The 27,874-nt window shown below is 39.3% G+C and overlaps 1 protein-coding gene across 2 annotated transcripts in view; it reads right to left on the reverse strand.

Annotated features, from left to right (window-relative positions):
* The window catches only part of vps9d1 (VPS9 domain containing 1), a 47,939-nt gene that overhangs the window by 10,585 nt on the left and 9,480 nt on the right, over positions 1-27,874 (reverse strand). For both annotated transcript variants that reach the window (XM_074676877.1, XM_074676876.1), the window contains 10 exons: positions 25,531-25,593; positions 25,227-25,279; positions 24,559-24,646; positions 23,453-23,538; positions 22,020-22,168; positions 18,792-19,154; positions 18,539-18,668; positions 13,880-14,085; positions 9,859-9,943; positions 1,684-1,788 (listed from right to left, as the gene is read on the reverse strand). In XM_074676877.1, the coding sequence (XP_074532978.1) occupies positions 1,684-1,788; positions 9,859-9,943; positions 13,880-14,085; positions 18,539-18,668; positions 18,792-19,154; positions 22,020-22,168; positions 23,453-23,538; positions 24,559-24,646; positions 25,227-25,279; positions 25,531-25,593 (1,328 nt within the window). The remainder of the gene's footprint in view (positions 1-1,683; positions 1,789-9,858; positions 9,944-13,879; positions 14,086-18,538; positions 18,669-18,791; positions 19,155-22,019; positions 22,169-23,452; positions 23,539-24,558; positions 24,647-25,226; positions 25,280-25,530; positions 25,594-27,874) is intronic.

The following is a 27,874-nucleotide window of genomic DNA, read 5'->3' on the forward strand; positions in this document are numbered from 1 at the left end:
ACAGCTTCACTTGACCCTTTAAAGCAGTTTATTTCACATACAAACAAAAATCAAACCTGAACTTTGACTGACTATGAAAATCCAACGTTTTGACTTCACATATGCAGAGCCAAACATTACATAAAAAAACTCTTCAGTCCATCCAGGAACAGTGTTGTGTTGTTCTGAAGCAGACACTGATGGGTGCTGAAAGTCCCACCACTCTTTGGTCGATGTTTGCTGGGTTAGCTTCCTCCTCTTCTATTCTGCTTATTGTGCAAACAAAGCTGTAGGAACCAGCATACGTCAGCAAGGCTGCTAATCAATCATTCTTTTACATTTGTACATTTTTTTAGCTTTAATCTTCATTATCTCCACCAGGGAGTTTATGTTTTTGGGAGAGTTGGTCTGTGAACAACATAACTCAAAAAGTAACAAACTGATCTTGATGAAATTTTCAGGAAATGTTCAAAATGGGATAAAGAAGAAGTGATTACATTTTGGAGGTGATCTGGATCATTGTTTGGATCCAGGACTTTTTTAAAGGATTCTTTATCATTGTGAGATAGGGACGTTTTCACCATATGTGTATATAACTCCATGATAAATGGTTGGATTTCTTTGTAAAACAATACAAGACAAGGTCACCATAATTTCTGACAGATGTTTAAGTATGATCCAGATCCTGCTAATATTCTAGATACTAAGATCTGGAATATGAAATATGTACTGGGTCATCATAATTTTAATACTCTCAAGTAACAAATTATCGTACAAACCTGAAACTAACACCAACTTGTAGCAGACAGTCTGCTGAAAGGGAGTATAACATTAAAGTAGGACTAAAGTGTTGGTGACAATCACAGTTTGCTTGGTGGAGGTCTGTGCTCTTTGAGTGATTTTCTAGTCTATCAATGAAGTTGTGTCTACAACTTTCTCGTTTGAAGGAGACCAGGTCAGGGTAGCACATTTATTAGAAACTTAACCTGTTAGAAAAATGAATGCTGTATTATTGGGGTGTTGACAGTTAAACGGTGACTTGAGTAATGGACTTTAGAGAACGTACTTGAACACTCTTTTCAATAAACAGACTGTAGCAATGGGGAATCATTGAAAGCTCAACCAATGAGAGAAACTTTGAAATTAAATATCTATTTTAATTATCCAGTGGCATTATAAATTCTTTGGGGTTTTATTTCTGGATAACTTAAAAAATCTAATTCCAAATTTACAAAAAATTTACATCCTGTTTGTTCTTCACCCACCCATGGGAGAAAAAACTGTCTTACAGGTTTTCTAACTTTGTCAAATACACTCATCTGACATTAGAACAAATTATTTGTTTTCCAAATTCTCTGAATCTTTGAGAGAGACCCTCACAGAGACAGACAGAGCTGTGGTGACCAAACATTGACTGTTTGGAAGTTACACTGCAAAAAAAAAAAAAAGCCCTGGAACTCTGAGACCTCTGAAAGTATTTGCAGAAATGAGTAATGTAGCAGTTGGCTGGGATTTCTATCAGGTTAACCTGAGGCACGCAAGCTCCCAGAGACAGACCGTTCCCCAAACTTCATCAAAGCAGGACCAGGATTGTGCAGAAAGACAATTCTTCACAGCTATGACTAAACTGAGACATATTTCTAAATGTTTGGTGCAAACAAAGCCGATGGTTATTGAGCATCTTTTTCCATCACAGTGACTCACCCTTCGTGAATGAACTCTTCCAGCGCAGCACACTCAGCCACCAGCTGAGGACACTGGCAGCGGATCGCCACAAAGGACAAGATTGGCAACAGGTCATCTGCTCCGCTGTCAGGCAAGAGGAGGGAGAAGGCAGAGTAAGTAAGGGAGGAAAACAGACGTAAATAAGTGGAGAAGAAGGCAGAAGGAGAGCGACGTGTTGTGAGAGTGATGGCATGTGCTCTCCTGGGAACCAAAGGAAAACTAAATCAAATGTAGCTCTTAATGGGATAAGTGTTCAGGGAGGGAAATGATAAAGCTTTTTTCTCTCTCTGCCTGAAATCTTGAGGGAGGGCAAATTGCAGGCTGGGAGATGATGACAGTCCGATAGCATTCTCCCTGTGTGCAGACAGTGACCATTTGTTTATCACGACTCACACGCAGGGCTAGCTGCTGGCCGGCTAGTTTGCGTGAGAAGGTAGGTCGCTGGCCCTGGACTGACCCGGCTACATGCAACTGGATATCCTGCTCCTGCAGGTTCTGGAAGGTTTGGACAGGCTCATGTAACCACTGAGAGCTGGACCTCACAAGCACAATCACAAGCCTGAATTATAATCTCCTGAGTTCACTACGGTAAACACACACACACACACACACATTGATCCTTCACACGAAAAACTGGTGTCTCTGCATTCCAAGGACACAATGCACTCTTCCCACAGGCAGAATGCTGATTTCAGAGAGGAGAGCCGAGAGCCCGCTCTGTTACTCGTCCTGTGATGCTTCCAGTTGAGTGGGGAGTATAAAAGTAATGGACAGGGGAGAAACAATTCTTCATAACAGGAGAAGGTGACCAATTTAGACACACAATAGCAGAGAGGAAAGAAAGGGATGTGGACAAAAGCTCACGGGAGAACAAATGAGCACCCAAGTGGTCAAGGACAAAGAACTGACGAAAATGGAAATGCTGTTCAGTGATTAAAGGAGGGCGAGTACAATAAAGTGTGTTTGATTGTGTGAGATTGTAAATTAGTAACAGTGTGAGATTATCAGGCAGAAACAAAGAGAAGCTGAACATGCGGCTCAAATGTAAATTATGCTTCAGAAAGAGCCTGAAGTACGATATGAGCATTCTTAAACATGAGACCAAGTGTCACACGGTTAGTAAGACTGACATGTTACAACTTTTACAAACTCACTAAACACTAACAAAATGGTACATTTTCATTCTTTAACATTCGTCTTGTACAAAAACACTAAATACGAGGCCCAGAGGAGTCCCCAGTAAAACACAGATGACAAAACTGAAATCTAAGCAGGGGTTTATGTACTTTTGTAGCAAAAACTGTATTAGAAAAAAGAAAAAATTGACGCCTGAAATGTGCACTCACTGGCCACTTTATTAGGTACAGCTGTTCAATGTTAACCGAGTACCAGATTGAGGAAGAAAGGTTAGGAGAAAGGTAAGAGACTCTGAATGTGGTGTGGCTGTTGGTCTGAGTATTTCAGAAACTGCTGATCTACTGGGATTTTAACCCACAACCATCTCTAGGGTTTACAGAGAATGGTCCAAAAAGGAGAAAATATCCAGTGAGCGGCAGTTCTGTGGGCCAAAATGTCTTGTTGATGCCAGAGGTCAGAGGAGAATGGACAGACTGGTTGGAGCTGATAGAAAGGCAACAGTAACTCAAATAACCACTGGTTACAACCGAGGTCTGCAGAAGATCATCTCTGAACACAAAACACGTCCAACCTTGAAGCAGATGGGCTACAGCAGCAGAAGACCACACCAGGTGACCCTCCTGTCAGCTAAGAACAGGAAACTGAGGCTACAATTCACACAGCAACACCAAAACTGGACAATAGAAGATGGAAATACGTTGCCTGGTCTGATGAGTCTGGATTTCTGCTCCTCATTCAGATGGTAGGGTCAGAATTTGGCGTCAACAACATGAAAGCATGGATCCATCCTGCCTTGTATCAACAGATCAGGCTGCTGCTGGTGGTGTAATAGTGTGGGAGATATTTTCTTGGCTCACTTTGGGTCCCCTAGTACCAACTGAGCATAGCTTAAAGTCCACAGTCTACCTGAGTATTGTTGCTGACCATGTTTATCCCTTTATGAGCACAGTGTACCCATCTTCTGATGGCTACTTCCAGCAGGATAACGCTCCATGTCATAAAGCTGGAATCATCTCAGACTGGTTTCTTGAACATGACAATGAGTTCCCTGTACTCAAATGTCCTCCACAGTCCCCAGATCTCAATCCAATAGAGCACCTTTGGGATGTGGTGGAACAGGAGAGTCTCATCATGGATGTTCAGACGACAAATCTGCAGCAACTGTGTGATGCTATCATGTCAATATGGACCAAAGTCTCTGAGGAAAGTTTCCAGTACCTTGTTGAATCTATGCCACCAAGGATTAAGGCAGTTCTGAAGGCAAAAGGGGGTCCAACTTGGTACTAGGAAGGTGAACCTGATAAAGTGGTCGGTGAGTTTATGTAAATAGTAAGAAAACCCCGTCAATGAGGTAAAAAAAAAAGCTAGGAACCTAGTTTAAAGATTCTGAACATGTTAAGTTTTCTTACCAAGATGGCTGATTATTTTGTTTTTCTGATACAAGAAAATTCAGGGGGGGGGGGGGGGGGGGGGGGTGTTATTTAGTCTTTATTATCTTGAATGAGACATTTTTTGGACTTGTCAGATTAACATGGCTCATATTAAATCCTACAAGGCAAATTTTTAACACAAAAAGACACTACCAATGCTCAGATTTTAGTTTTTGCAGCGTTTGTCTTATGCTGACCAAGACCTTTTCAGCTGTGATGCTCTTCCTCACATCTGAGAATAAGTAAAGTGTTTTCAAACTGGTCCAGTGGGTAAAATACCTCATTGTTAAACATACCTGATGAACACATCTACTTAACAGTTCAATATATTTTTGCATCAAACTATGATCACCAATACTTCTCCCTTTATATTCAACTCTCACATATTGGCTGGAAATTTTATTAGCTCTGGATTGTTATCAATCTCCTTTCAAGTTCAGGGTCCAACTGGATGGCGTTCATTCCATATCAATGAAGCCTCAAGAGAAGCCACTGGCAGCTTTTCAGACTAACAATAGATGAACTTTCCATGTGATCTTTATAGTTTACAGTCAAACTCCAAACTTATGGATGAAGATGGAGTCAGGAGTCCACACCCATGGCTGGAGTGTTTGGTACATTTGGATACTGATGTTTACAGAGAATTATAAAAGTGTTGATCTCATAGGCTGATTACAGCAGGTATACTTATACTCTTCTGCACTTTACTGAACCCAAAATCTTCTCTTCTGTCCACAGGTTCTGTGTTCATATGACACATCTATTTAGAGTATTAATCTGAGTCCAGCCTTGATGGGAAACGTTTAGTGTGAGTCACAGACACACGCAAGAGAGGAAACCTGATGACAGATAGAAAGATTAGGCATGTAATCAAATAGATTTGGAAAGCAGTCACACATGGGCCTGTATAGAGCCACATTCAGGATGGAGAAATGACATCTGTAGGCAGAAAAACATCAAGTCTTCACAACGACAACTTCTTAATGAGGTTTTTTTAATCAAAATAGAATTTACCATTAAATGTTAGGATCTCTTCTTGGCACCACAAATGAAATTAATCTAAAATGAGCCAGTGGTGCCAGAGTCTGAATCTAAAATCTTATATCCAAACCGAATTGCAAACACATCCACAGTTTATTTACAGAGATGTCAGATATGATTCTATTTCTGGTCTCCACAATACAAACAAGTTACAATCCATCTCTGAGCTTTATTCCCATGTTTGAGTCTGGTTTCCAGGTGACCAAACAAGCTTCACAAAGCATGATTCAGTTTTCATTTCCTGGAAGTGCAGTTGTATAATCAGCTCTTTACGCCAACTGAATGTTAACCAAAAGTCCTTCATCAGCATTAGGGATGTCCCAATTTTACATTTTCACTTCCGATACAATACAGATACTGCAGCATTAAGTATTGGCCGATACAGATATTAATCCGATACGATATCAGCATTAAACATGCATACTTTTATTACTTATTTTGTAGTGAGTCATGTTAGAAAAGGCTTGATTAAGTGATATTATTCAAACAAAGAACAGTGGTCAGCAACAGTAGGTATGAGGATAAACTGACCCATTCATTATTAACCAATGGGTAACAGAAATTTTAACATTAAACATAAAAAATACTAGTAATTGAATAAAATAAAATATAAATTAGAAGACCCAGAAAATAACCTAAATAAATCAAATAAAAACAGCAGGAGTGGAGTCTGGAATGGACTGCTTATATCGGAGGTTTTAGATGCATTCCGATACGATACCGATATTTGTTTTTTTGCTGATATCGGACCGATATCTGATATTAATATCGGACTGGGACACCTCTAATCAGCATGTTTCATGCATCAAGAACGGTTATAAGCTTTATGATGCACTGCGCTGGTTCAACTCCTCAACTCTGCCATCTCTGATCACAGCAGAGACGCACCTGACTCAACAGACTCACCTGACTCAACAGACTCACCTCACCTACCGCACTCACCAAACACACCACAAGCATTTGCTCACACAACATACCTGATGCACCGGACACACCCAATTTACCCAATGTGCTAGACTTACCCAACTGACCTGGCGCAGCCGACTCACACTACTAACCCCAACGAAACCAACTCACCAGACGATGCACCAGACTCACCCAATCAACCCAACTTATCCAACTCACATGACACATGCAAATGACCTAACACACACAACTCACCCAGCGCACCCGACGCATCTGATGCACCCAACATACATGACCTACCTGATGCACCCATCTTTCCTGACTCACAAGAAGCACCCGACTTACACAACTCACTCAAGACAGCCGACGCAGCCGACTTGCACAAGTCACCTGACTTTCACAACGCACCTGACACACCCTGACGAAACATATGGGGCAGAAAACACTCTCAGCCATGATGTTGAAAAATGAATAAATGACTGAATGAATTAATGCTGAAGTCAGTGGAGTTGATAATTATCAGAATTGGACTGAAGGTGAAATGCAGGACATCATGGCTCTCACAGACATAATTCGCTTGTTATTTTCTGAGGGCTTGGGGTCACACTAGAGTCGCAGTAGATAGGAGCAAACAACAAAGATGTGCAAACTCTTAAAAGTCCTTGGATTCAGAGAAATATCAAAGGGGTCTTAAACTTATCTTTGTAAATTCACAACTTCCAAAGTCCTTACCTGATACTGGTTCTGCAAACAACCCATTAATATTCTCCAACTCCAGGACTGCACCACCTCCTCAGCATGAAAGAAGGACTCCAGGTTTGTTTACTGTAGTGTTCACTCAGTCTTAGTCTGTGCTTGTACAATATTGATGCTAAATATTTTCGGTCCATTAACTTATAGATGACAGTTAAATGAGGGAGTGACAAGTTTGATTAGAGGCGCATCACTGCTCTCCATCTTGGATGTGGTTCAGAAGATAATGTAAAGCCACAACAAGAAGATAAACAGCTTCCTTTGTATCGGTTTTTCTGTCAGGCTTTCAGTCAAACTTTGTCAACACAGAACAATTTAAATTGGGTGCACAGCGCACTTTATGTTCTCAATTATGGGTGCTACAACAACCCACTGAGCCTTTGTCTGGCTCTCAGTGCTTCATCACGGATTCCACAAACCCTTTTTTTTCCTCCTCTCGCCCAAGCCTGTTGTTGGACCCTGGGTCTCTTCCAAATCCAGACACAGCGACCCACTTTTAGGCCTGGCCAGGAAGAGGCACTCAACAGGGGGCAATAGACCTAGGAGAGCCCCTGCTGAGCCAGGCACATATGAGCACTGATGAGACCTGACAGGGAAGCTGCCACAGCAAAGAGCCCTAAAATGATGTTTGGGTCTTTTTATTGGGACAGTATTACCCTCTCCATCAAAAGCATGAAATCATCAGAGAGGATTTTTATTCTGAGGAGTAATTAGAGCTGGGTAATAGACCATTGTCAATAAAAATGAACATTTAAGACGCTTTCACCTGACATGGATGGATCAAACCGCCCGTCACAAATAAAGATAAGCAGAGTCTTATTTTTGCTTGCATGTGAAGTGCACGCTGAACTTGTTTTGAACTGCAGACAACGAAAGTTGGCGTCGTCAGTAAAACAGGGAAACAGTCACGCAGAACCAAAGTGGAGTAAAAATGGCGATGAACGTGAACTCCTGGTATTTTCAAAAGGGGTGAAATGATGTGCTTAAGGAGAAAACTGTTTTTCATGTGAAACTGTTTTATTTATTAATCTTTCTGGCCACAATTACTGGGTCTGTTTGTTCTGGAGAGAAGGAAACCTTTTATGAGTGATAACCCTTGAAAGCATCCTAAACAGAAGGAAAGACGATTGAGCGCCTAAAATCATGTTTATCGTCCAATAGAATAGAAACAGACTTAAGACTCAAACATTCTCATTGTATCCTGTTTTTTGAAGAGCAAAATCTTCACATTACCCTTAAATTTCTATGTTGGACATATCTGGGTGTTAACCTGTTTGTTAGATAAAAATAAGAAGAACAAATCTACATTGAATACGTTTCAAATGTGTTATGAGTGCATTTGAAGTACATTTAAATTATAAACTGCTGAGCACCATAGCCTCTTTGGCTCCTCTTCATCAGAAATCTCTTCAGACAGGAAGAATTGTCAAATTAAATCTCAGAAAAAATACAATAATCATATCTTGGCAAAAACGTTCTCCTCTAGGTTTAATGATGGTGCTTTTAGGGATCCCACTGAGAGACTAATGAGGAATACCCATAAATCATTGCTGCACTGAGAAATGGTCTTTACCCAAATCAGTAAAGTATTCAAAGTATTCCATAAGTTTTACTGTGATGATGCTCCTTGCTTTAACCTCCTGAGATTTTTGGTAAAAGTTTGAGTCCGATGAGAAGTGGGATGGTTAGACCGTCTGTAGACAACAGTGTATCAGGAGTTCTGTTTAAAAACTGATAAGGTTCTTTGTTACACCACTAGAAAAAGACATCAGGGATTCACTATCACTAGGATTTTCTGAAATTACTCCAGTTATGGTGCCCTTTTGTCAGGAAATTTACAAGCACATTGATAACATTTTGGGGAGACATGCACCAATCGATTGGACATATGAAACTGATCTTATATCCCTACAGGAAGCTCTGACAGCCAGCCATTGTTGCTTTTTATTCTGAGACCTAAAACTCAGGACAGGAGTAGGGAATGTAAACAAGCTATGCTTCGGGCGCCGGTTGTAGCCTCGTGTAAGTTTGATCAAGTATCGTAATCCTTTAGTTTGTACTCTAAGGATTGTGAGGCAGCGTAGGAAATTCAAAATGAGTGACTATGACAGCGAAGAAGTTTCATTCACTTTGGAACCAACTGAAAGGAGGAGGGGGGACAGAGCGCACTAGCGCTGCGTGGAAGGACACATGACCAGTTAGTTAGGTCAGATAAATGTTTATATTTCCGAAGACTTAATGCACTTAAAAAATATCTTATGTAGCGTACTCTTAAACTGTGGTATTACTTTTTGATTTTAGTTCTTGTAGGCAGAGAAAATAGCCTTTAAATTTGGTACGGTCTCTCCCTGTTAGCGCCTATTTCCTCGTCACCAGCGATTAAAGTTTGTGTCTTACTGAGGGAGAGGAGACAACTTTCTGCTGTATCTAATGTCCTTAGTGGTCACATAGAGCTCATACAACCCCACTTAAAAAAAAACTGAACTATCCCTTTAAGGTTTAGGGAAAAGTTTAGCAGAGTCTGATCCAAACAGATGGAATATGTTAAACCTGGAGGGCTGGATTTCATCTGCCTGAATGAAGTGTAGACAAAGTTTATTCCAAACATCCCACATTTGCCCTATCGTTGGTGCTGTCTTCCATGTTTATGGCTCAAAAATGTCATCTTCTAATGTTCAGTTGTGAATACATCCCAAATTGCCTTAAACAAAAATTTTCAAAGAGCCAAGCTGCTGAGCGATCAAGTACGCTGAGTCTACTGTACATGTTGCACTCTGCTGACGAGCTGTAAGGGGAGGATCCTCATCACAGAGAAAATAAAGCTGCCTGCAGAAATGTTAACATCTCTGAAAGAGTTTTCACTTTCTGTAGCTGAGGCTTTACTCACATGGCAGCAGTTTTTGGGGCAGAATCCACTTCATGAAGACATCTGTAATCCTCAGCGCAGGCACAAATCAGCCTCAGCGTCCTTACTGTAAGACAGCAACTTCAATAAACATCAAGCTCATCTTTTACTGCAATCAATAACATCAACAAGCCACAACAAGTGGTTACAGTACTGTTCACAAAGTTTGGGGTGAACTAAGTAGAATGGAGTGATTTCTTTTCTAAATTGGATGTTAGAAGGATTGTTAGTGGGTCTAAGAATATCTTAGCAGATCTAAAACATATGGAATGTTGCTACCACAGCATCAATGGCTAAAAAACTGAACAGTGGCTTTTGCAGAAAGATATGAATAAAAAAGAAGTGAGATACAGATTTTTTTGTTAGCAGTGATGATGCCATGGGGTGCTGAGTGTGCCAAATTTCATCAAGAAGCAGCAGGAGTCAGTTTTTCCTGGGGCTAATATTGCCAGGAAAAACCTACATTAATGCTGTTTCAGAGAAAGTGCAACCTTTGGTGGCAGCAGTATTTCCTGCTGGTAGAGATCATGTGCCAGGCTACACAACAAAAACTGTTCAAAAAGACTCTGAGTCTACCTGAACACAGTAAAGTTCAAGGTGTTCCCATGATCTTAATCTGGTGAAGCATCTCTGGGATAAGCAAAAACAACAGTTCAGACTCACAGAGGCTCATCAGGGTAACTGACAGGGCTATGAGGGATTTTTAGCGGGAGTTTTGGGTCCAGATACAACAGGATGTTCACTTTAAGTGAGCTTAGTGCTAAATAGTGTGGTAGTGGTAGTGTTGGTCTTGTCTCTATCATCATCAGAAGAGGTTTGATCCCATGGGAGGAATGGGTACAAAGAATTGGTTGACACTGGCTGTGTTTTCCTGCCTCTGCTAGTGGGGTGTAAATGTGGTTTGAAAGGGTGAGGGTGATACGATATGTAAAGCAGAAGATTATGAAGGAATCAGGAATGTTCATGTAAGAGTGATTCTTTAATTAGGGGAACATTTCAGGTATACAAGAAAGTAAAATAATCTGTGCTTTTTTTTTCATATTCTATTTGGTTGTAAATGATATACCTGGAATATGCTAAATTCATTAGTTGGCAAGCTTAAGCTCTAAAAATTCTTAAATATTTAAGAAACAAAAAAAAAATGGGAGCATAATTTTGTCAACTGTGTTATGGACAAAAGTTGTGATTTTTTTCCCCCAACATAAATCCATATTATTCTGAATTTAGAGTTATTCAACATTTTTTTGCAAGACTACACTCCCTAGAAACGTCCCTCATCATTAATATCACAGTTTAGACAAAATTTAAAAGAATTATGGCACAAAGACCACATGTAGCATGGCTAACAAGACATGTAGCACAATTGACGAGACAAACCTGTCTCTACATTACATTTTGTGATGGGTAACACAGTTGACATTTTCCCTCATTGTTTGGCTCTTGTGCTAACAGCAGACCTTGAACATGGCACCAACTGACCTCAATCACCTCATATTTCTGCGCATTTTCTTCGGTTTGGTCTTTATAACATCTATAGTAAGAACACCAGGAAATGTTGATAACACAGTTGACGAACAATTAAAGTGTACAGACACTCATTTTGATGAAATTTTGATGAGGAGGAGTTGAAACATGCCACACTTTCTTCATGGCTCCCACCAAATAGGATGTGACTTCACTTGATCATGTGACTATGGAGCAAGCCATTGCTGATTTATAGGCCTTTTTTCAATGGGTAACACAGTTAACACAGATTTCTCAGACACACATATTTTATCCGTATAAATTATTAAAATAGTTTGTAAAATGCCTCTGTCAAGTTTTAATGTTTATTTTAAACAAGTAATACTGAAAATAAAATTCAAAAACATGTATTCTAGGGTTGATTTTGAAAAGCAAACTTGACATTTGAGAAATCGGGGAACACAAAAACTGCAATTTCCAAAACAATTTTTACATTTTTAGCTAAATAAATGATGAAACCTGTTAACTTTCTGTATTTATTGAAAGTAGTGGTACAACAGATCATCATTAGCCATCTATACATAGACCCAAATATTCCGCTTGCATTTGGTTTATTTGCTCAGACGGAAAGAATTTAACCTTTGTATACACCTCATTCTGAAAGAAAAAGTGCCAATCCAAACATTTAATTGGTTTCACAGGGGTGGAATATTCCTTTCCCCAAACAGATTGAGGTATCATGAATCAACTCAGACGGAAAGTTGTCAGGGTACGTTCTTTCAGTTCATGCTCAGATATGACGTAAGACGCAACTAGAGACGTTCCTCAACTTTAAAAATGGCGGGGAGCAGTCAGCACTGGGCTGCTGCGGAAAGTTTGTTTTTGATCCAAACTTTGAAAGAAATGAACATAATATCAAGACTGGACGGACAACAAACTCGCAATACAGAGTATTGCAACACTGTGATAAACAAACTGTCGTCCTCCAGCTTTTATAAATCTTGTGATGTTTACGTTTTTCTGCGCATGCCCCATTGAGTATTCTGTTTCATTATAGCAGCGCATGTAGACCAGAGATTGGAATATTCAATTCCATGTATACTATTGTTTTCTGAAAAGTCATTCGGACAGATTCCATTTGGAAAGACGAAACACTCCTCATGTATATATGGCTACAGATCCATGATCCGTTCGGATCGACGTAATCGGTTTGGCACACACGTGACCCGCGGATTGATTTCTGAAAAAAGCTGTGTGCTCGTCCGCACACATCTTTTGACAAGCGGAGAAGGGAGGTGTGCAGACATGGCAAGCAGAGGAGAGGAAGAGCTTGAACGCCCCGCGACACACTGGCCATACACACCGTGCCGTGCCCAAAGTGATACTCCGTGATGGAACAAGTTGGGTCCTATCACAAGGTTTAGGGCAGAAATGACCCCTACAGCAGTGTTTTTGTGCAGCAGAAGCCCAGAGTGCACGCACCAAATACCCCCTCCCTGCTCCTCTGCCGGTTTCCTCTGCACTCAGACGGCGCCATATTTTACTTGACCAAAAACACAAATAAACGGACTCCCACCGAAAAAATCTGATATCAGTCTGCATTCACGCTTTATTTAGAGAATTTTCAGCGCGTTACTTTTACACAAAAACACCGCTAAATAAGGCTCTAGTTCTCATCATGTTGTAAAACGGCGCTACCTCCGCTGCAGAGCCACAGCTGGCTACGAGGTGCTCGCCGCTTGGTGTATCAGTCTGCGCGGCGTGCCTGATATAAACAAACGCAGGTAGTCTGCCAGGACGAGTTATGCAATAACAACGTAAAGATGGGTGATTATGAGAGCGAGGACAACCTGCCGTTCACTTTGCATTCCATTCCCCATGCTGTTTATATCTGTTTGTTTATATCTGGCGTGTCTTTTTGAAAAAAAAATCTGAAATTATAAGCTCAGGTTCTTTCACTCTCCTTGTTTCAAGGAAGATGTCTTCTAATGTTTACCTTTGAGTTCTATTTTATTAATGGTCTTCCAACCAATATTAAAAGGAGATATGCCTTTTTATGTTGCTGTTGCACTTTAAGTTGATTTTTGGTTCATTGTTAAATTTAAGAGGAAGGAGATATGCCTATATTTTGCACTTTGAATTGTTTTTCATTAATAACTATGTTATAAAGAAGATATGCCTTGTGCACTACTTTCATATATTTAATTTAATAATTAAAGTGTTTAATAAACTTGTTTATCTATTTATTTTTTTTTGCTTTTTGCTGATCCGAAAAATGATCCGATCCGTGACTCTTGATGCGAGGAATGATCTGTTCCGTGAGTTTTGTGATCCGTTGCACCACTAATTGAAAGTGAAATATCACCTCATGACCCACTGTAAAAATGGTCATTGCTTGAAATTCATATGTAGTAAAAATTGATAAGTACATCCCATAGACATGAAATGTACCCCTAAATTTAGAATCACTTGTCACCAATGAAAATCAACCTCTTTCAGATACTAATATAGGTGATTGAAGACATATGATTGAACTCACCAATACATTCTAACTTCCTCTGTGGACAGCAGTCGGTAACAAGTAGCTTGAGTTCCTGAACAGCAGACTGGTAAGGGTAGGAACCTTGCAGTGTGCTTGGGTCTTTGGGGAACAGTTTCAAGGGAACACCGACATCTCCAGGTGAAGCATCCCTGAGCAGCTTCATACTCATCTCGAAGGCCAGCTCCTTTTCTCTGTGGACCTTCCTGAGAAAGAAAGACAGGGGATAAAGTATTCAACAACAGATGTTTCTAAATAAAGCAAACTACCAGATGTTTGGATGAGGAGTTTTAGAGATGAAGCTGCAATAACTGCCAGTCGTGATATGTTTAATGAGCGCAGATAAGTCAGGAATTCCAACTTCTATTTAATTACAAGACGACATCAAGAGCAGCTTTATTGCAGGTAATTTGGAAAAATAGTAGAGGTTGAAAGAATCTTGAGCGGTTGGTTCAGAGCGGTAACCTCCTGAGCCAAGAACTAAAGCCACTGTGCAAGTGCCAAAAACTACAAGCTCTTTGATAGGCTCTGAGGTTGGCTCCAAAGCCACTGAATCCCTATTAGGTCCATTTTAAAATCAACAGCAGACATGCAAACATGTTTACAGCTCCATACCAAAACAGTTGTGTCTCCATGGCTGATTTTACCGATCATGACTTCAATACAGGGGGTGAATAAAAATACCTCAACTGTTCAAGTTATATAAGCCTGAAGATCTCATGGCTCACTGACGTTGAGCCATTTTTATTACAAGTAACAGCTGTTCTTCTCATAAATAGATAGATAAAATAAAGGAGAAGGAGTGGAGAAAATAAACATCTTTTTAATGTTTTTCAAAAAATATGAGTCAGTTAGTGCTTTTGAAATATTCAGCACTCCTTATGCTAATAGTTTCCAAAGAGTTACAAGTAAATGGATTTAAAAGTTCAATCTGACCTGGTGAACTCCTGGTAAAATCAAATCATGGGTAAAGAGGGCAAAGCCTACTGCAGGAAATTACAGTGTTCGCCCCAGAAACAGAAAAAATGTCAGCATAATGCCATGTTCTCCCACTAATAAGAGGAAGGAGGTTTTTCCAAATCAAGGTTTTCTTCTCATCTTTATGAGTTCCCCAGTGTCTGGAGCCACAGGCGTCTGAACGTGGCAGCTTCTCAAACACTGGCACAAAGCTTCATCCACTAACACGGGTTGAAACTGCTCCACAAGTGAACCCTGGGTAAAAATGATCTGGAAACGCTGAGCCAAGCCAAAGGATGGATAAAAAGAGGGGAAAAACAGCTGGATCATTTCCCCACAGCGTGCGGTGTATGAAAAAGGAAGTGTTGTTCAAACACTTTGCAGAACTGACAGTCTTTCTTATCAATGAGCACTGTGCCTGCAGGCAGAGAGTCTGGTTAAACCAATATTTTGACGTTTCTGTTCTGTCCATGAGCCTATACACAATCTACCCAGCAGGAGAGCTAACAAGAGGAAAATAGATTTTTGTTAAATGTAAGATCTGTCTGTTTTTCACATTTGTTTGTTGTTCTATGACCAAAACAGTATGTTTTAATATGTTTTTTATGTACGACATTTTTTGTATTTTAGTGCTGTCTGTCTCTAGTGCTGGTGAGCCAAAGCCAATCTTTCACTTGGGTGGATAATGAGGAATTATTCCATTCTATTTTAAAACCAAAGGATTTATTTTCAAGAAATCATAACTGAAAGGTGAAGTGATGCAACTATTGTGAACATGAACCCCTCACAGCTGTTATAAACAAAATGTGTGAACACTTTCCAAGGAACAAGATTTATTAGGTTTAAGCCCTGTGGTCTTTGCAATATTTTCATTCAAATAGAATAGAATAGAATAGAATAGAATAGAATAGAATAGAATAGAATAGAATAGAATAGAATAGAATAGTATAATATAATGGTATAATTCTTTCTAGTCAACCTTGTGAAAAATTGACTTTGGCTCACCAGCACAGGAGACAGATAACACCAAAATAGAAACAATGTCGTAGATAAAAAAACATGGGTGTAACCGCCTCTCGCCCTGAGACAGATAGGTGAGGCTCCAGCCACCCAGGACCCTGAACAGGATAATCACTGTATAAAATGAATAAATGAATGAATTAAAGTAGAGATAGAACGAGGTTTAGTAAAACAAGTAATACAAACTAAAGGTTCAAATCATTTGCAGACTTTTAGGATCTTTTTTAATATATATTTTATGAGTCAGTGTAGTAAATCGGGATCATGTAAATAATAACACAACACATTTGTAGATAGCAATGTGTGATCAACCATGAAGAGGTACATGTGCATTAAAATATCAGTCAGAAATGAGACGAGTATTAAATGTGTGTAAAATCTGATTGTATTCACACTATAAGAAGGCAGATTGAGTTTTAGCAGCAGCTGACCTAAAGAGCAGGATGGAGTAGTGCTGCCTCACGGTGGCCAATGAGATATCTACACTGTGCGTTTAACAAACCAGAGGCTCACTCTTTCAAATCCAACCAAACATTCCTGATTCTTCTTTTTTAATTTAAAAAAAGGGTGGGAAACACATCTCACAGAGAGACATATTGAATATAACTGTGACCTGAAATACCCTCAGAAATACCTCACAGAGAATCCTAACAACAGAGATAATCTTTAGTTTGACTGAAAATTTGAAAATGAATATTGGTTGAGCTAAAGTTACAGTTCAAAGGCTGAATCAGAGAAAAGATCCCTGCTGATGTAGGGAAAATAATCTATATGTTAGATATGGCTGCACAATAAATAGCGATTCTGTGATACACTCAAAAATGGGTCAATGACTTTAATTTAATTTATCTTGTCATCTGTTTCCATGTAAATATTTTAGGTTAGTTGAAATAATTTTAGGGTCAACTTGAGAGAAGTGTTTTCCAACCCAATACATTAACATGGATCCGTTGACATCATTCTTTTGATTAAAGTCAGTGTTAGCAGTGTTTCATTTTTTTGTGTATGAGCCTATAACATAAACACCTCAATAAATGTTTATCAGTAATTACGAGATGTTTTACGCTGTTGCACAGTGCACTCACCCCGTGGTGGTTTTTGCAGACGACACAAATATTTTCTGCTCTGGGGGGATTTGCAGCAGCTATTATTAATAGTCAAAAAGGAATTGCTAAAACTAAAGCAATGGTTTGATGAAAACAAGTTATCATTAAACAACAAAACCAAGTTCATGATATTTGGAAATTCTAAAATTAAGCAAGGGGTTTGTCTTCAAATTGAAAATGTGGAAATTGAAAGAGTTTAATTAAGTAATTTTCTGGGTGTCATAATTGATCATAAGTTATCCTGGAAGCCTCATACTAAATATTTGTGCAACAAAGTTTTAAAAAGTATTGGAGTTTTGGGTAAAACTAAACATGTGTTGGATCAGAAGTCACTTCAGGTGTTGTACTATGCACTTATTGATCCGTATCTGTCCTATTGTGTTGAGGTATGGGGAAATACATATAAAAGCACTTTACAAAAGATTTATACTTCACAAAAGCGAGCCATAAGGATGGTTCACCATGCTGAGTACCTTGCTGATACAAATCCTTCATTTTTAAAATTGAGGATTTTAAAATTCTGGGACTTAATTTTTAAAACAGGTCAGATTTTGTTTAAAGCCTGGAATAAGTTGTTACCAAACAACATCCAAATGATGTTCATGGTCAGAGAGGCAGCATACAATTTAAGAGGGAATTTTAAATTTAACCAACCAACTATCCATTCAACACTGAAAAGTATGTGCATCTCTTTTAGTGGTGTAAAATTGTGGAATGAACTAGAAGAGGACTTAAGAAAGTGAACAATTTAAAAGTAACCACAAAAAACACTGTTGTTCTGCTATAAAGAACTGGACAGCTAATTTTATCATCTTTTTTATTTTTTCAAATAATTGAGTCAGTCAACATGCTTTTCACTAAGGTTCTATTTATGTTAAAGTTGATTGTTTTATTATACTAAGATTGTGTGAATTATGAAATTATACGACAGTGTAAGGGGGGGCTGAACTTGATAAGCTTTGCTTCCTTCAGCCCCTTCTCGAACTCGCACTTTATCATTGTGTGCTATTTTTTTTTCCTATTACAAATATTGTTTGTTTTTATGTGCTTGTTTGAGACAAATAAAAATCAAATCAAACCCTGAGCAGACCACTAACAACTGCATTAAGAAGCTTCATTTCACCCCTGGGCTTTCAGATTTATTTTTTTAATGCTGTCATTTATTGCAGCCAATGCCATGTGACTTGGTGTGATGTTTGAGGGAGAGGAGGAGAGTGGCTTATAAGGATCAGGTGGTGAAAAAAGAAGACTGAAGGCTTTTACTGAGTGGAGCTACTTTGAACCAGAGGAGACGAGGAACAGCCACAGGTATTGTGTGAACGTAAGACAGGCGTGGAAACTGCCAGTGATAGGCTTTACTACTCTTAGAGATTTGTTAAATTTATTTAAGTTTTGTTTTAATCTCAAAGTTAGCCTATAACATCCTACATTTTAATCACCTGCTGGGCTAAGGCAGTGTTATTTCAGTATGAGGTTGTGATCCTCTGTGTTACTGTGTTTGTGAAAGCAGTAAGAAACAGGATCTGTTCTGGACAACTTGTCATATTTCAGGTCAGAAGAATGAAGACAGTGTTACCTGAAAAGAGCCACCAGGGCGCTCCAAAGAGGCGTGAAGAAGGCTTCCTCTATGCTGGCCAGGCAGAGATCTTTGGAGGTGGCTGTGTTCAGGCACTCAAATGACAGCAAACACAGGGACAGGAGCTGATCTGAAACAGAGTCATCACCAGACATTTTCACTCTGACTGCTGATGGAAAATTAGATCCAAAATTTGTAATCAATGGCAGACAGACAAAAAAACAGTTTTTGTTAAAGGTCAAACCACGCTCACCAATTGCAATATGAATATCTTTGACGGTGTTCTTTAGGTGCACAGCCAGCGCTCTGTCCTCCAGCTCCTGAAAGTTTCCATCTTCCTGTTCCAGATGTACAGAGGGATCACCGGTCTGCTCTAAACATGAGCCAGTATCATCCATACCTCCATGGGGCTCAGGCCAGTCTAACTGGGTCAGAAACTGCTCCAGATCCTCAAACGAGTTGTCACGGTTAACAGGCAGCTGTGTCTGAGGCTCCTCCCCTTCTTCGTCATCACAGTTTGTTGGGAGGTCATGAGAAAGAGAGGGGGATGAGCCAGTGCTGAGGCTCTGGCCACCAACACTACTGCCCACAGTCCTGACCGGCCTCCCTGGGGTCTCTGTAAACCACAAACATTTCAAACTAAAGGTACGTTGGTTCATATGCGCAAACAATATTCATATGCGACAGCATGCCTCCTTGACCATGACGTCATCCTGTACTGCTAGAACTTTAACTACTTTAACCTTGCTGCAGCCAAGGTTATAATAGTTGAGGATTTGTCATTATAGTTTAGTTTTTGTTAGTTTTGACATTTCATTTTCCATTACAGTTTAGTTTTAATTAGTTTTAGAGCGGGCATTCTAGTTTTTATTTAGTTTTGATTTTTCCAACGAGGCTTGGTTTTAGTTTAGTTTTAGTTTTTTCATACCTTATTAACCAGGTGCAGGATTCAAAAAGGTCAGAGTAAATATTTTGTAATACTGTTTATTTTCAAGTCCAACATAGTGCTCACTGCTCAGTTGATGCTGATACTGAACTGTTGGCTGCTGCCTTGAACACAAGAAAATAATATTAACTTAGTATAAAAAATATAAGCATAAATTGTATAAAATAATGTTGACATAAATTACTTAAAAATAATATTAACATAAATTATGAAAAAACAATATACAGGGTTCCTACAGCTCAAGGCAAGTTAAATTTAAGACTTTTTAAGACTTTTTTAATGACATTGGAAATCAAATTGAAAAACAAGACAACAAACCACAATTGATACAAACAAAACTAACAAACAAAAACACCACATGAATTACCTGGGTTTGACGCAATTTTAACCCAATGTTTATTTTACATAAAACATCACTTTTTACCTTTTTTTAAACCCATTTTTAGAACTTTATGCCCATTTGCCCCCATTCATCTTTTTTGGCCACTGTCAAAACCATTTTTGGAATTTTTTCATGGTTTTTTAAATTTAATTTCAAATTTAATTCTCAATTTTGCTGCCATAATCAATTTTCCTAGGCCACTCTTGGATTTTTTTTGCCAATTTTTCCTTTTTTGTTTCTCTCTCCAGGCACCCTAGGTAGAACCAAGACATGCATCTGCTTTAAAAGTTCCTGGTGCAACCACATCACCGTTTTGTTAGCTCCGCTATTGTGATTATGCGATGTTGCCACGAGAGTAAATCAGGAAATTATTTAGAAAAACAGATAAATGTTACTTAATTTTTTTTTACTTCAAACTAACATAAATCTTACCACTGTGTTCAAATTTTTAAGACTTTTGAAATTTGGATTTAAGACTTTTTAATGCCAATTCAGGCCTTATTTTTAGAATTGTGAATTCAATGCCTTTTAAGACTTTTCAAGGATCCGCTGGAACCCTGAATATAATATGAGCTTCAATACATAAAAACTTGGACTCTGTAACAGTTAAACTATTACAGATGCTCTGATTCTTTGCTCCACTATGTTTGGTCGCAGCACAGAGCACAGCCAGTCAGTGCAGTAAACAAGCTCGTCTCCATACACCGCTATGATGGTGCAGTGCGGCACTGACAACTGCCTAATACTGTCTAAAATTGGTTGGGAAAATGTGTCGGATTAATTCAAATCCTACAGGCTATTAATATTGTCAAAAACTATAACTAAGGGAATTCTGTCTATAATTTTGGTCTGTTTCAGTTAGTTTTATTCTGCTTTTATTAAAGAATTATTTGACTGTTATCAATTTGTTTCTTAAACTCCAATAGAAATATTGAAGAAAATAATGAATCAACAAATATTTGAAGGTACTGTTCAGACTGATGCCTCAAATACACTAGATATGTCTGCAGTGTTGACTTGACCTGTTGACTCCTGGTCTGGCTCCTCTCATTATGTCTGTTTATCATCATGGTCAAGCTAATTACAAACTAATTTTGACACGGTCTGTTTTATTTTGAAAGTCTCTGGGTGTTTTTAGGTAGTTTCTGGTCATGACTTCCTGTCCCGCTCGATCTTTCCTGCGCTGATTTATGTGTCACAGCTCCACGTCCGTCAAAAATAGGACGGCTGTGTATTACCTGCAACACAACAAACCAGTCACGCAGACGTACTGACAGAATGGATCCATTGTGAGTTGACACATTGATTTGAATGAAACCTTTTTGATCCCTTTGCCGTAACGTAACGGAGACGCACTGCAGATGTATCCGATGTTTTTTAGCCGTAGCTATGTGTGTTATTACAACAAGATCAAAGCATACTAATTGATATCAAATCAACACATAACCCAAAGAAACAAAAAAGATCTAAGTATGAGGTCATTGACAAAACTTCTCTGGTCAACAGGAAAATACCCCAGTTTTCCAGTGACATGTAATGTACGGTATCCTGGATGCCTCAGAATGTTTCATGGGTTCCTGGGCTTTGTATTTAGCAGAAAAAAACAGGTTTTTACAACAAATGTGTTTGTCAGTGTTTGGACCAGAGTTCCCTCAAAGCGTCTCAAGAAGTCTTAAGACTTTACTGTCACACAGATCTTACACACTATGATGGGCAGACTCCACACACCAACATCTGGTGTTATTTTGAGCCTGTTTTAGACATAACTGTGTGGCCAACTTGGCAACTGACTTCAACACAGTTTATGAGTTTGCAGATGCCACAGCTGATCTCAGCAAAAAAAACAATAAGAGAACAACTTAAAGGAAACCCTGACCTGTCAGGTCAATAATCTGCTGCTGAACGATCAATGAGTTTGTAAAAAGTTGGGAAGGTACCACAGCCCTCAATCTTGTGGTTAAGGGTGTAATACTTTGGCTGTGTGATAACAGCTGTAACCCAGTTTGTTTCAGATCATCAACCTGTCCTATGTCTGTCCAAGCCTCTTCTGACAGCTCCCAGGAGTTCAAACTGACTTTGAAAAACTGCAAAAATGAACAAATAATTATGAACCAAGTTAAACTCATGGTGATGAATCCTCATCAGCTGCCTACCTGGATGAAGCAGGTTGTGAGTGCTGCGAGAAGGCCTTAACTGCAGCGCAGGACTCTGTGGCAGGCCTTTACTGACGATAGGGTAGAGCTTGTTGTAAATCCTGTACTGGTGTTTCCTCAGGAGCTTCACCACCGGGTGGTCAGACCGGCTAAGGACACAGTGCAATGGAAATCAATGTTGTAGTCAATTCTTCTATCTTGACAATATTGATTGTCTTATACAAAAAGTGGGACAGGAAGTTTAAAGTGACACTCCGGGATGGAACAAGTTGGGTCCTATCACAAGGTTTAGGGCAGAAATTACCCCTAATGCAGTGTTTTTGTGCAGCAGAAGCCCAGAGCGCTCGCACCAAACACCCCCTCCCTGCTCCTCTGCCGGTTTCCTCTGCACTCAGACGGGGCCAATTTTTACTTGACCAAAAATACAAATAAACGGACTCCCAACGAAAAAATCTGATATCAGTCTGCATTCACGCTTTATTTAGAGAATTTTCAGCGCGTTACTTACACCGCTAAATAAGGCTCTAGTTCTCATCGTGTCTTGTCGTCCTGGTGGACTACCTGCGTTTGTTTATATCCGTCACGCCGCGCGCGAGGACTGATACACTAAGCGGTGAGCGTCTCGTAGCCAGCTGTGGCTCTGCAGTGGAGGTAGCACTTTGCGACACAATGAGAACTAGAGCCTTATCTAGCGGTGTTTTTGTGTGAAAGTAACGCACTGAAAATTCTCTAAGTAAAGTGTGAATGCAGACCGATATCAGATTTTTTCGGTGGGAGTCCGTTTATTTGTGTTTTTGGTCAAGTAAAATATGGCCCCGTCTGAGTGAAAAATAGTGATTTGTGGTAGCTTCATGGTTTAACAGAAGATATGATTAAGATCAGTTCCTAAATGAAAATGCTGCTGACTTTTTGCATTTGATGAACATGTAACGTGTAACGTGAAGGAGTGAACCTCAGTTTAGAAACAGTGCACGTTACAAACCTGGGATAGCAAGGTGGTCATCGGAAACATTAAAAATGACCAAGCAACATTTTAACTTACACGTGTCTTTGTGGAAGAATATACAGAAAGGTCATATCCAATATCCTTTAAGTATCTTTCTCTTTTTTGTGGCTGAGGTGCTTTCCTTCCCCTTCCAAAAAGGAAATAAATCATTTCAGTCTTGCCTGGGAGCAGTTGACAAAAATTCAATAACTTCAACCAGTTTATTCTAGCCAAGTTTAGCGCTGTATTTATCAGTTTAATTCTGTATTTCACCATGGTGTGTCTTCCTTCTTGTACTGACATTGAAGCTGTTACAAGGCTGTGCAGAAAAATCAGCTCTTTTTGAGACTGTTAATACCAGTTCAGACATGTGCAGTGTATGATATGTGGGATGAGGTGTTAATATGGACAGTGAATCATACATAATGCTCATGCTGCAGTCACTTACCTGAGCAGGTAGGAGACAAGTCCTGACACTAATGTGACATTGTTTGGATTCTTCTTCATGTTGGCTTTCCACTGCTTGGGCCAGTCCTGAAAAAAGCAAACGAATAAATACCTCACAGGAAACATTTAAGTTATATCAAAGACGCTATGAGGAGGATCTGTTTTAATTGGACTCCTTCGCCATCTTCTTGCCCAAAGTCTCCACACACTGTCGTTAATGACTTTTAGTGAGGTGTGCGTTTGATTTGGAGTTAAATGGAGATCGGATCAAAACAAATTTTCTTTGCTCAAGACAACTTTTTACTAAATACAACATGCTGAGGTAAGGTATTTATCAGCACAGTTACACAGCGCTACAGTTTGAAACGTGACATCAAGCAAACGTTGTAGCAGCTGGCTATATGTGGCGCTATCAGCAGCCTGGTGCTCTGACATATTTGTAGGCTAACATGACAGCAAGTAAACACAGTCAGTTTGTAAGTAGTTTAGTAGCTGTTTATACTTAACACAGCTGCCAGCTCGGTGCTCTAAGACATGTCTGTAATGTGTAACGTCAGTGAATCCTGGTTATGTCCTACCAGTCATCTACCAATCAGAGCTAACGTAACCTCACTCTTCATTTTGATAGACTCTCAAGTTTGAACAGACCACTGCAGAATAACTGCTGACTGTGGGTTGGAATGAACATTATCACAAACAGTTTAGCCCCTGTGTTAGCCTTTAGCTCAGGCTGTATCTCTCTCCTGTTTATCTTTCTTCTGCTCTTCTGCCCTTTTTCTGTCTGACAGTAAGGCTCCAGTGTCCACCATCACTACAAAATTAATCACAGAAATCGTTTTCAGCAGAGAAAACACAGATCTCTCTACTCACTACTAAACTTCATCAGCAGACGTGGTGTTGTCATAGAGACCTGGACGTGCCGTAAATCAATCTAGTCTTGCTCAACTTGATCAGAAAGCTAAGACGTAGCATTTTAAAATGACCCGTTACCTGTACTGTTGGTGCTGATAATCTCATTTAAAAGTGTGGCTTACGATCTACAAGAGAGACTTTTTCAAGATCACTTTCAAACTCCTCACAGCCCCTTCAACACACATAAATACTTACATGGTCTTGCTCATACTCCAGGACATTTGTATAGAGGATACGCTGCTCTTGCTCCTCTGCAGTCATTGCTCCAGGTGCTGCAAATCTCCTGTAATAGCAAACACAAGAAAGTTTTTAAAGACACCCGTCCTGGTAGGAGCACAGTATTTGCTAAGCCCTCTTTGGAGCGTGCACACACGAGGAATCAATAAATCTACTGAATGCCTCACACTTTGATAACACAAAGAGATGACACTGCAGGTTCTCAAAGGAGTGTTACAATATGTGGGTCCAAGCACCAAAAGACAAAAAGTATTTCACTTTGACAACAAAGATTACAAATCATATTTGACACAGCATACATTAAATTAACTGCTCTTTAGTCAACAAAAATAAAGCAGAGTATTCTTAAATTATGTGTTTTGTTGTTGTTGTTTCTTCTAATCAGTAACCAGTTGAATAATCTTACAGAACAAATAGGTCAACTAAGCAAACAGTTTTGTTTGTTCCTGTTCCTGTCCATTTCCTGTTTGTTTGTTTTGATCGCAAAGTTGAATCTGAGTCATTTTGTAGGGTAATCAAACTTAAAAGCACGTATCTATTTTTGGATGGTAATTAAAAAGAGTCAGCAGCTAAAGACAGAAAAACATCTCCTCTGTTTGAGTAATTTTGGGAGAAACATGGTATACCTGTTGGCTTCTTCTTGCAGTCTTAGTCTTCTTTCCTCCATCTTCCGCTGGAGCTAATGTTTCAAAAATCCTTAAGGAAAATTTCAAAGCATCATCCTCTGATGAAAAACTGTCAGTGAGGATGTTTTAACATCAAATCAGGGAACTCTCACCGTTACAGTTCACAGCAGGGATGAAAAACAATAGGTAACAATAAGGTAACTCAGGAAAATTAACAAATGGTATCTGGTTAGTTGTGAAGCTGTACCTGAACAGAGGCTTCTCTAAAACAGTAAAAATAGGACACAAAGCGACATAAGGATACAGCATCCTGTCTAGCCTTGGCAATGATGAGGTTCTCCATCATCTGTCGCTGGAGAGAGAGTGTCTGCAATGGAGAGAGAAAACACTTCAATTAATTTAATCCACGCCAACAAACAGATTACCTTTCAGGCTGATTCGTATTTACTATCTGGAGAAAAAAAGAGACACCAGGTGGTTACCAAGAAAAATCTGAGGTAAAGTAAAAAGTTATATTTGAAGCCACTGAACATATTCAGCCCCTCAGATAGAAAATTAATAAATGACCAAATGAAACAATGAAGAAAAATCCCTGTTTTTCTCACCATCCAAAGTTTTTCTTTTCATTTCAAGTCCCAAAAGAGGAGTAGAAACAACAAAAATGTGATGGTCAAGTCACAGTTTCTAACAATGCTGGTGTCTTTGTCTTTGAAAGCGGTCTCTGGTTTCACAAAATGAACCTAGCTCTTAAACAGAAAAGGTCCAACTCTGTGGGGATCATTTCTAAATCTGTGTTGACTCAGAGTATCAAAAGTTGAGCTTGTGGAATAAAAACAAAAAAAAACAAATAAAACTCAGTAAAGGGATGTACTGGGTTCAGTCACAAGACTCAGATTTGCAGCAGGCATTGTAATTTTGGTGGTCTGTTGGTCAAAAAACCTCCTCCAAGACTGCTTAAATAAAAGGCCGAAACATGGTCCAGGTGTGAAAACAAACAGCATTAACCTTTTACTAAAGTTAGTGTAAAACACAGTGGCTGTAGTATTTTATCCAAACGACTAAAAACAAAGGTCCAGAAAGTGGTGCATAGTGGTGTCCTGAGGGTTTGCATGTTTCCACATTTTAAGCTCGGATAAAATGTTCTGTGATTTCTGTAATCTAGTTTTGATCAACACTGTCGAGTTTGTGGCGACTTGACAACAAACAACAAACAATTTTCGGTTTTTATGATCTTTCAGATTAAATATGTCAAATAAGACTGTGCAAAAGGTCTAAAGTTTATATTAAACAAAGTAAAGCTGGAGGGAGACCAAGCCAGAAGTTTGAACGATTTTAGGCGAGCGGGGTTAGCTAACAGGTTTACCTTAAGAAACGCCTTCAGTTTTCTCCAGTAAGCACGAAGCTTCACCTCACGCCGAAATATTTTCAACACCTACATAAATTGACAAAACCCAGAAGACGTCAACTTAAGACGAAGAGATAGTTTTGAAATTAACTAAGTTGGTTTACTGACTATTGAGGTTACAATTCAGACAAACGTCGAAGTAACGGTCAAATTTACCATCTTTCTTCACGCCAGAGGAAATAAACGAAGAGTGAAGAAGGTTTTTGGTCAACAAGAGCCTCTTGAGGTGGAGATATCTTCTTTTTTCATCGCCAGACACATTACTATACATCAACATAAAGTTGGTCCACACCGAAGCTACACCATACCGGAAACACAATACGAGTTTCAAAATAAAAGCTCCCGCGATGTTGGCAAAACGGATCGGATGCCTTTCCACATCAATTAAAAAACAGCCATAAACCACAATACTTTTTTTTTTTCATTTTGTGATACACCCACCAGGTAGTGCCAGTAAACCATTATTAGACTCCTGATGCTTCTGTGAAAGCATTACTTATATGGGCAATTAGTGAGACTACAGACTCTGTCAAAGGATGGATGACACTTCAGCTCTAAAAAAGTGAAAGACATTTAAGCTGATGACAGGCTGTAGCAAAGTCATAAATCTCACCTCTTTTTTAAGCAAGACATGAGCCCCCTGAGTATTTCAATGACCCCATATAAGCCCGCATCCCCTCTCAGATCAGCTATATGTTTGCTCCCAGAGCCTGCCTGAAAACTATTAGGCCTTTGCTGTTGAGGTCCCTAACCTTGGTACTGACCTCAGAAAGCTCACTGTTCTTTACCTTATCAGTTGTTCTCTACTCTTTGTTGTGTTGTTATAAATAGTAGCATTAAAACTTTTCATCTTTTTTCTTTTACCTGTTGTTTGTCAAGCACTTAGGAACCATGTTTACAAAAGTACAACATTAATACAGTTCATTATTTTGTTATCATTATTAGGGCTGCAACGATTAGTCGACATAATCGACTACGTCGACGAAAAAAATTCATCGACGCAAATTTTAATAGTCGACGCGTCGTATTATTGTTTTTATTGTTGTTGTCGTATGGTGAAATCAAATACCAGGGGGTAATACTCATTTGTAACTTCAGTTCACACCATGAGGTGCTGTGTTATTGGATACTTTTATGGGAAAAGATCACTAAGTTCATACGTGAGGAATATTGATGAGGAAAAATCTCCACTTCCAGAGAGCGCTGTGCGCTGACGGAGGCTCTGACGGAGCCTCCGTCAGCT

This window comes from Halichoeres trimaculatus, unplaced genomic scaffold (genome assembly GCF_033239565.1).
Source record: "Halichoeres trimaculatus isolate MK-OKI-2021-1 unplaced genomic scaffold, fHalTri1.1 fHalTri1_scaffold_10, whole genome shotgun sequence".
Taxonomy (NCBI): Eukaryota; Metazoa; Chordata; class Actinopteri; order Labriformes; family Labridae; genus Halichoeres; species Halichoeres trimaculatus.